Source organism: Pieris brassicae, chromosome 7, assembly GCF_905147105.1.
Source record: "Pieris brassicae chromosome 7, ilPieBrab1.1, whole genome shotgun sequence".
NCBI lineage: Eukaryota > Metazoa > Arthropoda > Insecta > Lepidoptera > Pieridae > Pieris > Pieris brassicae.
In genome coordinates, this window is record NC_059671.1 from 20,978,177 (window position 1) to 20,989,552 (window position 11,376).

General features: G+C 32.9%; 1 protein-coding gene across 1 annotated transcript; it reads right to left on the reverse strand.

The window, feature by feature from the left end:
• Nucleotides 1-4,697: 4,697 nt before the first annotated feature.
• LOC123712284 lies at nt 4,698-9,672 on the reverse strand. Its single transcript, XM_045665295.1, has 2 exons — nt 9,478-9,672; nt 4,698-6,611 (listed from the first exon to the last, which is right to left on the reverse strand). The coding sequence occupies exons 1-2, from the start codon at nt 9,637-9,639 to the stop codon at nt 4,698-4,700; spliced, it is 2,076 nt and encodes a 691-aa protein (XP_045521251.1). The 5' UTR covers nt 9,640-9,672.
• Nucleotides 9,673-11,376: the final 1,704 nt, after the last annotated feature.

Here is an 11,376-nt window from a genome sequence, read left to right on the forward strand (position 1 = left end):
AGCTGGATCTCAGCCAAGCCTATTATCATCTAGCGATTTCCTTCGAACATCGTTGCTTTCTGCATATCAGCTACGGGGGAAGACTCCTTCATATGACGTGTCTACCTTTTGGGTTGGCCATAGCTCCGAAAATGTTTGCGTCTGTAACAAATTGGACAGCCGAGCTATTACGCTATCAGGGCTTACGAGTGATCGTTTTCTTGGACGATTACTTACTGGTCCATCAGAACAGAACAATTCTAAACTCCCAGGTTCTCATATGGCTATGAGACCTTTTTGAAGAACCTGGCACCAACAGTCAACAACAAACCCCTCAAAGGTTCTTGGACTCAAAGTTAGATGAAGTGGCATTTCTATCTGAAGAAGATGCACGCTGTCAAGCAGCAATCTCTTTGACATCCGAAGTCCTAAAGAACTCGACGGTAATCCTGCAAAGCGATAGCGTTTGCTGTCGCTACGCTTGTTATCACGACGCCTTCAGCAGATGCTGGCAATACGATCTAGCGTGGATATTTCCACCGCCAGCGCTTCTACCTCGAGTGCTGCAACAACTCAACTTATCGCAAGGGAACTTTATAATAACACACACACATAGCACCCAGGTGGAGGAAGCCTTTGTTGCGCCCAAATTTGAAAAGCCGGGCACTTGCACCCTCGCTATCAATACGGGATCTAAACAAAGCCCTGATAAATACGGTAACGGGTCAACCTCTTCCTCAAGTGCAAAAATTACAGTTGGAAGCTGGTCTTGGCTGGGAATATTTAACAGTCAACTGGACACGAGACGAAAAACAACTTCTTTCGTCGTGTTCGAGAGCTTCAACAAAATAATATAGACTGTCGATTCCCGGCTCCTCCTGATGTAGCTCATACTTAGCAAAACTATTTATTAATGATCATCTGGCATATAGATCTATTTTAGTTCACAAATCTGTCATGAATAGAAATAGAATGGATAAAAAGATATTCTATAAATGAAATTATTGCTTAAGCAAATTAGCGTCATGAAAGTACATTTAAAAAATATTATTGTCGAAATCTTGATAATAATAGTCACTATGCTGAGACTCAATCAGAAAAGTCTCTTTCTCAGTACTTTTGACCGCTTAATGATTAGCCTAAGATAAGTTTTCTACTTCATTATAAACAATGAATATTTTGTTATCATGTTTATTAAATGATACTAAAGCTTAGGCTTTAATTAGCTTGTATTGTTTATTTCATAATGATTCTATCGGACATAAATAATGCGAATCACATTGTTGCGTTTTTAGTTATTATATCATTTGACAAGCCACCAGGAGATAACAAACACGTCTATAATAATGGACTTAGAACGTCAAACGGAACACACAATATAAACATTTTACCTAAAAATAAAATTTGTACTATGTTTCCTAAGACGTCCGAGGTCCAAACAAGCTCTTCCTGGTTCTCTTATTATGAGACACACAATGAACAAGAATTTTGGCGGCTTGCTTTAGCGCGGTAAAAAAGTTAGTTCGAGTTTCAAACGTTGGGCGCTGGCCGCGGTAACATGTGATAGAAAAGGGTCGGATACTAGCAATTTGGGCGGAAACGGAAACGATGTACTATCATAATGGACCTCGGACCTCTTAGGAAACATAATACAAATTTTATATTTAGGTAAAAAAAATATATTTTAAAGTGTTGACTATACTAACTTCCGGGTGTCGGTTTTTTGTGACGGTATGCGTGCGCATCGTAAAAATTTAGTCTCATCATGTTTCCCTTACGCGCCTAATGAAGAATAAGTACAGTACAGTCATGGGCATTATAAAGACAAAACAATATTATTAAATATCTAGGGTTTATGAGTTATAACTAAGGAAATAGTTTAAATCAGTCTATTGTCACTGTTTGCAGTAGGTGGCATATAAAGTAAAAAAATATTTCAAAGTTAAATGTAGTCTGTGTTTGTAGCTGTCATGGCCGATGACGTCATTCACTTTCCCTGTGTTTGGTTCACCTTAAAATTCCGTGTTTTCTTATTATTTAACATATTTCCTTTAATTTTTCACTGTCCTGATTTCGGGACTTTGGAGGTTATCTTTTACACCTTTGAATTTTTACCTTGGACGACAATTTCTCCTGACACTGTTAAAAATGTCTTCGGAAAAAAGAGGAAAACTTTTCTTTTAAACATTTGAAAAAGTAATAAATAATATTTTATTAGTTTCATTTACTCCTATTATTGTATTTATACATTTACAAATTAAAAATATGTTTTCTTTATTGTCTTACTGTAACATCCTGTTTGAGTTGATCTTCGATTATCATGATGGTCGACGGTAATTTGAAATTCTATGCATACGCGGATTTGGTAGTATCTTAGTTAGGACCACTATCTCCAGGTAGCGTAAGTGCGCTACAATGTTGAATGTCAACTCTATAATCTATAATGTATAATGTACTATGGCCATCTAATTCTATATAACCTATACGAATATTGTAAAGAGGCAAGTGTTGGTAGGTATTTTAAACTTTTGATCTGAATCCATAAGAAATAAATTTCTCCATAAGTAGCTGCTATAATTCCTGGGCACATATTTTCTAAATTAAAAAAATACATGTAAAAGACAGGCCTCTTGTATTTAAATGATATAATAAATTTATGTACTTTAATATCATGAAGTTCAGTAAAAGCAGTATATATTTGTAGAAACGATAGATAATACTATTTTCTTAAACGATTTATACCTTTTTTTTATTGGTTAATATAAAATAAATATACTATTTGAATTACGTACGCACTTGATTAGCTTATAAGCGCCTTACGTAAGGTGAGATGTAAAATTTGCGTTATTTTATTAGAAGGCGTTTTTATTTTCAAATAAAATTCTGACATTAAGTTTTGCGTTGTAAGAATGTAATGAAATTTATCTTAATTCAAATACTTTCTTCTGGACTTTATATTTTGTTAAAGTTTAGTAAAATTACTGTTTTTTTTAGTTAACTTACCCATATTTTATATACAAAATACTCATTACATACTTATGTATATAGTAGTACGTAACTTCACCTTTTAACATTGAGTCCTGTTTTTAAGTAGGCACATAGGTTAACATAATTCCACAATGAACTACAAAAGAGTGTAATTGTATAATGATTAATGTTTGTATACGGCTATACGTGCTCACCCAAATTACGAAGCTATTTACCGATAGCATAGAATTCAATCCCCTCCGAGATACCGAATCACCCAATTGCAATAGAGGTTATAGGAGAATTTGAATTAAATTAAACTTGTTAGGGTATCTATTTGCACAATTTTCTTACAAATCCTAACTACATGCTTTTTAGATAAGCTTTAATTGTCTTCCTATTACATAGCCTAGGTTACATTGCAATATGTTTCATCCTTAACATAAGTACACTTACCAAGCAGCTACAATAATAATTCCAAATTCAATATTTAGTTGACATTATCGCTATATGGAACTTGGTATTCGTAATAAAAAAACATTTGTTAGTATGCTAGTCAATTGTTAAGTTATTATTGATTACATTACTGAATATTGGAGTTATTTGGTAAGCTATAGGCGAACTCCTACATACCTTTGTTCGATTAAAAATCACATATGTTATCTAGTTAGAATGTGATTTAGTAGATTATTACCATTACATTTGCATGTTAGCTGTAACTTCCCTCGAAAGTTTGAACTGAATAGGTAATTATTCAACAATTATCTTATATCATGAATGAATTAAAACATAATTAGTGTCTTTAATACTGCCGTGATGGAGTGGTGTCGTTCATGCACGTTTTGTATTTCGTAACTTCGGCTTTTCCTGTGACTCCATCTACCTTTATGTGAATAAATTTGAGAAGCTTATGAAAACTTAATATTCGTAGCTAAATGATTGATTAATTCTCTTCTAATGATGTTTGAGATTTGCACGTACAGAGAAGAAAGACAACAAGGGGGATGTCAAGATTCTAGTGTGAGGAATAGAGGTTGATAATCCTTTTTTTATTATTGGGAATTCGATTAACAGAGTTCTACGCCGGGGCAACTTGCTGTCGGTCCGTGAGGTTGAATGGTTGCCATTTAAATCCAATAGCCCCGACTGCTCGCTATGGACAGGTGTCACGGTAGCAGTTTCACTTAATCCGTGTCCCTGTCAAGATCGTCTTTTTTTTATAAAACAGGGGGCGTACGGGCAGTAGGCTCACCTGATGTTAAGTGATATCACCGCCCATGGACGCCAAGTCGAATTGGTTCGGAAATATCTCAGTAGGCAGCTGGTCCCACATAGGGGTGGTGCGCGGCAAAAATTGCCTTAAAAAACGCTCAGTCGTGGAACGTTGGACGTCGAGGTGATACGGTAAGTTGATCTAATTGTGTATTATAATTAAGAGTAAATCGTGTAAGATATTTATTATTAATATTTTACATAAGATCAGATCTCAATCAAGATACAAATGACAGAGATACCCACAAGTTGAATCTACAAAACAAATTGTTTACACAGTTTTCTTAGCAATAATAACAAGGTATGTAAATGTTTTAAACCTGAAATTAAGTGAAACGAAACATGTTCTATCATATATTATTTATTACTGATAAACCCCTAAAATAAGATACAGAATATGAAATTAGTGCATAAGCAACGAAATCAAAAAATTCTAAACCCTAAAGTAAGTCGGTGGGCTAAGAAGAAGAAAAGTACAGTTAATAGTTTTCAGTCGACGTGATTGTTCGATTTCTTTTTATCTCTACGTACATTGGTACATAAGTTGATTTCTGCAACGTGATCGATGTTTCAATCTTCTTTTTTCTATACTTTTCTGAGTTTTCGTAGAATAAAGAGCTCAGTGTTTTCCGCTTACTACTTCGATAATGCCCGTTTATTGTAGGCACGTATGTATCTCCCGGCTCATTTGTAGTTGTATTTTCTTCTATATATTCTTGGGTATATTCAATTGTTTCAGTTGTGGGTATTTCAGTTGTAGTTCCAACGATATTTTTCAGTTTTATAACTAGGGTTTTTTCCTCTTTCTCTTTTCCGTTTAATGCTGCGCTACTATGGTCAACTTCAAGTTTAGGTTCAATGAATTCACTGAACTTTTGGTATTTTTGTTCTAAATCGGATTCATTTATTAAACTAATGTCAGATTTTCGTAAATTAAAGTTTATGTATTCATCAGGAACTTTAGCATCTTCAGGACTAAACTTGATTATATCTGGCGGGTTTGTCGTTATTGACTCTGTTGAAAGATATCGTTGATCAAATTGGGTTATTGTGGGGGTGATAATTGGATATGTAGATGGAGCAGGAGTTCTATCTTGTACCGGAATAATTCCTGAACTTCCTGCATGATAATCTTCCACATTAGATGAAGTTATAACCGGCAGTTGAATGTCATGTTGAATCGATACTGTTGTGGTTGTGGTAGTAATTGCAGTGTGATGTGAGTTTGGTTCTCTTAAACTTATACTTGGATTTTTTTTAACTGAGTACACATTGAAATGCACTACTAGTTGAGGGACGGTTGTTGTCTCTATGTGTGAAGATGTATGAGTAGTTGTCAAATCCTCATCGCGAGTTTTTGATATCTTAGGTCTAAACGATGTTCGTCTTATATGCATGTTATTATGGTTTGACTTTTTCTTAAATTGATAAGATGGCCGCACCGTAGTAAAATATATTTTATCAATTGGAGAGGTACTTTTTACTTTAATGCTTTCATCATAGTTAGAAGAATGTATGGGATACAAATCAAGCATTACGCCGAATGCTCGTGGTTTATTTTCTATACTTGAGTGGGTTTCTCTAGCATCGCTATTTTGTGCTACAGATGAATAATCACATAAGGATCCAACACATTTTCTTTTATTAACCGGCCTAAACATGGGTATGTTATTGTTAGCATTTCTTATGTGTGATTTGAGCGTAGGAGCAAATCTATACCCATCAGCCAACAAATTTATATCTCCAGGATTCTCTGGTTTATATACAAATAGTGGGTCTGACAGATGATTAGAATTGTACGCAATTCTTTGAGATGTTTGCGATTCATGACAATCTTCAACGGGCTTTATTTTTTTCTTAATAGGAGCAACGTAGACACCAGAGAAAGCTATTTGTGCTGTGGACGGTTCATAAATATCTCCAAACTTTGCATGTAAAGTCTTTTCTAGGTATTTTATGACCTGATTTAAGTTTTTAAGTCTTTGAGCATTGCGATAACTTTCAACCCAGCTACGTGAGTTAAAACTTCGACTAAAAGGTGTAGGGTTTGGACTACGGTATTCAAATATAAATGGTCTTGGCGTAGTTCTACGTATTGATTTATAAATTGTATGTGATGTTTCAGGAATAATATTATTTACTTGAGAATGTTGTTTCTTTTTTCGTAATGCCGGTGTAGAGATATTTTCCGATATTGAATCTATGTAACTTGTTTCTTGCAATGCATTAACAAGCAAAGGCATTTTTTCAAAGTAATCTTGATCAAAGCCAAAATAATTTCTATCGAGTCTATCGGCAATAGGCTGATCATGCTTAAATTTATATTTAGAATTAATATTTTGTACTATATTAGTTTCTACTACAATCAAATACTCGTAGATCAGTAGAACTATCTGAAACAAAAACATCTATAGATTTATATGGAGCATTATAGCGTTATTTCGTTTGGGTTAAAATTTGTAGAAATAAAAAGATTTTGGCTTTATCAAATAATTTTAATATTTATGATCACTAGAAAGTTAAACAAAAATTACATTTAAATGTCACTCGAGTTACTACTCAAAAATATAGTTATTAATGTTAGCATCATATTCTATGATATTATTAGTCTCTTCTTGCTTCCAATTGTTTCTTTGCATTTCTAAATAAGTAGGACGAGTTTTTGATAAAATAGCCTTGCTTATGTTTTTAGCATGCTCTTGAATTTTTATGAATTCCCAGTAATATAACTCAGAGCTATTTGTTGGTTCGGTTTTTTGTCTTTTAGAGGAGTGGCTATTATCGCTTTTAAAATTATTTATTATGTTTTCCATTTGCTTAAAATCTTCCTCAGTAGATTCTTCGTTAGTTGATTTTTCCATTTCTTCTTCAAGTTTATCATTTTCTTGTTCAAGAACTTCATCTCTATTAGTATCTTCATGTAGTTCATTTCGCTTATTATCTGGCTTAATTGTGGGTATGTATTTTGTTTCAACATGTGTTATTGGTTCTTCAATTGAATAAAATTCAGTATTTTTTACGGTAGTCGTTTTGTTAAAGTTTAATACAACTAATGCGTCATTTTGAGACATATCACGATTTCCCTCCAAAGAGTTCATTGCTATTACATACCTTTCATCCGATACGTTCCTTTTATAATCTTTTAAATCATAATGTGGAGGCTTAATAGTAAATGTATTTTGATTATTTGGAGTTGTTTTTTTAACATAACTATATGATTTAGTTGAAATAATATTGTTTTTTATGAGTTCTAAGGTATGAGTATCTAAAATGTCAAATATACTTGATATATCATTAGGATCAGTTTGTGTAAAGTCATCATAATAATCATCAATTACAAAAGATGAAACAGTAGAAGAGTCACTGATGTTCTCAAATAAATTGTATTTATCGGAGGAGTGATCAATTCCGTTATATGACTGATTTCTTTCAAAAGTATTTTTGTTCATGTTTCTATTATCATCATATTTTGGTAATTTTTCTGGTTTTATCCGATTTTCCACTCGAGTGCTCTGTTTGTTTTCAAAGAGTTTATAATTATGTAAGTTATGATTAATGTTTTTGTTTTTATTATATGTTACGTTTGGTTTTAGTAATCTTAACATATTACTAAAAGCCATGTCATTCTTACTCGAACTTTTAGTGAATTTTTTGAGGTTTTCTAAATCTGATTTTAAATACGCGTTTGGGACTTGAGTCTTAGTTTCATTTTGTCTGTTGGTTTTTAATAAATGTCTATCTTTTGAAGTATTCACTTTTTGATTATTAGATTCTAACAGCGTATTCACAGTATGGGTAGTACAGTTCTGTACACTTTCTACCTTAGTATTTACTAAATCTGGCATTATTTTTTGCAAGCTTATTATAAGTTTACGTATCAATAAACTTATTTTGGAAGAACAACTGCAATTTATTTGTTTTTCTGGTTTGATGAAATATTCGTTTATTTTCATTGATTTTGGTTTTGTGGTTTGCCATTTTATCATTGGGATTGTTGCCGTCTCTGAAAATTTGGATTTTTCGTATATGTTATAATCTGTTCTTACCATAGGTTGTGTTGAACCCGATGTAATTTTATCATTTATCATTTTATCAACATAATTCATTACTCTTTCGTAATCTCTTATTTTTCTAATTTTTCTAAAATAATCAAGATTTCTAGTTGGATTTTTAAAGTAAACAATGGGTGATGTCTTGAATTCTATAGCATAAACTCTAGATGTTGGCATTTTCATCCAGTTACGGGTATCAGCAAATATATTCTTGTGCATTTTTTCTGTTGAGTCTTCCTCTGTCGGATTAGGACTCGGACTAGAATTGTCCTCGACGTCCGGGTCAAAATATTTATTTTTTGTGAACGCTTTTAACAGTAATGGTAGGATTTGTATTGTCGTACGATCTAATTTGAATTTCGTTTTATGCGATGGGTCTAACTGTAATGGGTCGCTTTGATTCATCAGCCCCAACCAGTTTGGTTTGATATTATGTGCATTGGTCACGTTACTGTACTCATAGATAAGGATAATAATCTGTAATAACATAATACATTATTAATATATAATATCATGTAACATAAAATATCTAAACAATATTTGTTAGGTTAATTTAAAAGTTAAATTTAGGAAACATAATAATACTTACCAAGGTGTATGATAAACATTGAATTAAAAACACAATACAATACAACACACATATTAAATAAACACATACACGTTCACACGAACATAAATTTTATTTGAAGTGTTAAAATTGGAAAAAGTGTCATTGAATATTAGATGAAGAAGTGAATATAATGCAACTACTTTTTGTATCATCGTATTATCGTTTCAGTGAACATCTAAAATAATTAATGTATCGCATGATATAATTTGCTTTTTGTTATTATATTTAGTGGCGACTTTCTCAACTGGTGAAATTAAAATACACACAAGAATCCTCGACATAAATATTCTAATTAAAATGATTCAAGTATAGGTTTAATTATTTCAAGCCTAAAAACGTTTTATTTATGAAAAAATAGCATTTATAATCTCGGAATAGTGAAAATTTTCTTATAAATTATTAATTAACAATGATATGATGCGAGAATGCAGAGTTTTATCTATAGGAACTTACTCTCTCTAGTTAATTATAGAATAACACGGAAACACGGTTTTATTAACGTATAAGACTTAAAGAAGTTTTATATAAATAGTTTTAAGGCAGAATTCCCACAAATAATTACGACAAAGTTAAAGTTAATAGCGAGAAAAAACTTACAATCACAACAATAACTGTAATTGCCGTCGATATAGCAGCACAAATACATCCTTGCCGGAGTTGTCGCTTCCTCGAAAGCCTTAAAAACTCCTCAGTCCTTGCATCTATCGTCCTGTATAATCCAAATTGCCGTATACTACTCGTACTGCTGTCACTCGACATTTTTTCACATCACTGAGTAGTTGTTAAAAACAATTTGTTTGTTATAACGCTTGCGTCTGTGCTGAAAAATGTGAATTCTTTGTGAGTGCACACGACAATGTGTTTTCCTTTGAGATTGTTGATGTATAGTGTTGCTCGTGCGCTTTCATTGGTGTCGAGGCTATATCGATATTGCATTAGAATTTAACATAGTTTTATTTTTCGACTTCAGAATTGAGACAAATATTTATTTGCACGCATTTGCGTCGATTATTATCGTATTTTTGTCGTATCGTAAACTGATTGATCGTGGTTGGTTATTACAAAGACTTCTGTATTCAGAAGGAGAAAACCGTGGCAGTTCACCAACCAGATAGACCGAAGCGAAAGACTGATCGTCCCCAAAACTTTACACTGTTATAAGATGCGGTGGACAGATACCAGTGGGAACAGATTGTCCGCTCCAGATGTTCTCTTGCTGACGACAATGCTCAGACATGAGCTGCCGATTAAAGAGACAGAGATACATTCTTGTAAGATTACGACAAATTTTGAACTAAGAATGAGAAAATTCAAGATTCAAAATGATTTATTCATATAGGAAACACAATGTACACTTATGAACGTCAAAAACAGAAATATATATAAAATACTTCTAATTTTACATTTACTGCCAGTTCTCAAATCACGGGAGTAGAATGGAAGAGAAGAAATGGCAATAAACTCTCCGCCACTCTTTTTAAACGTCAAGTGTTTGGTCATCACAACTTACTTACTGCTGCAACCATTACACCATGTTTCACATGACATCTTAAGTGATTAATACTAATAAAATAAATGAATAACAAAGATGTGTCCACTATCAGCAGGAGGCATGGTGAAGTGGGAGCACGCACTTACATTCTCGTGGGAACAACACGCAAATACATAGTCAAAAATAACTAACATCACCGCATACACGAATACATGTACGACCAGTCACCACAAGTAGCACCCGTTCACGAGTATGACGCATGGCCACCCATCAGCCCCCTCATCATATTTTAGGGAGAGAACAAGAAAAGAAGAGAAGACAACCCGACACATGGATGAAATAAGCAGTAATGTAAATTTCTCTTAAATACATACACTTGCTTTAATAAGCTTTTTATTTCCATTATAATAAAATTTTAACTAAATTTATTAAGCGTGCATGTATAAACTTATATCGATAGACATAAGACCATCACTACAGCTAAGCGTCAAGCAGTGGAGCGTGCCAACGGCAAACAATGTTCACTCCTAATCCCGCACACTAAGACAGGTGAAACGGTTTTTATGTATATTTTATTCGACATTACGTGAGCTAAAATTGTTTCCTAAATTGCTGTTTTGTATTTCTTAAAATCGTTGCTTTCGTAATTACTTCCAGGTTTGCGTGATAAATAACTAAGTGGTGGCACGAAACCATTTCTGGATTTCTGAAAACTAATACAAAATCTTTTCTCTTGAAACATTTAATAAATTTAAATTTATTCATACGTTTTACGTTATCTCTTGAATATATTTTTAATACAAAGTTTCTCACAGCTAAAGATTAAACTCATGTTTGCATATATTGCATATATCTAACAATAGATATCTATGAGTATTTCACTACTACGATAACTGTATAAAAATGTCAATAAAATGGTAAACGAGACATGAATAACGGCACAATTAATGTCCCAGCCACTTTCCTCATTCCTATATTAACAAATGAAACTACTGTGTATATTA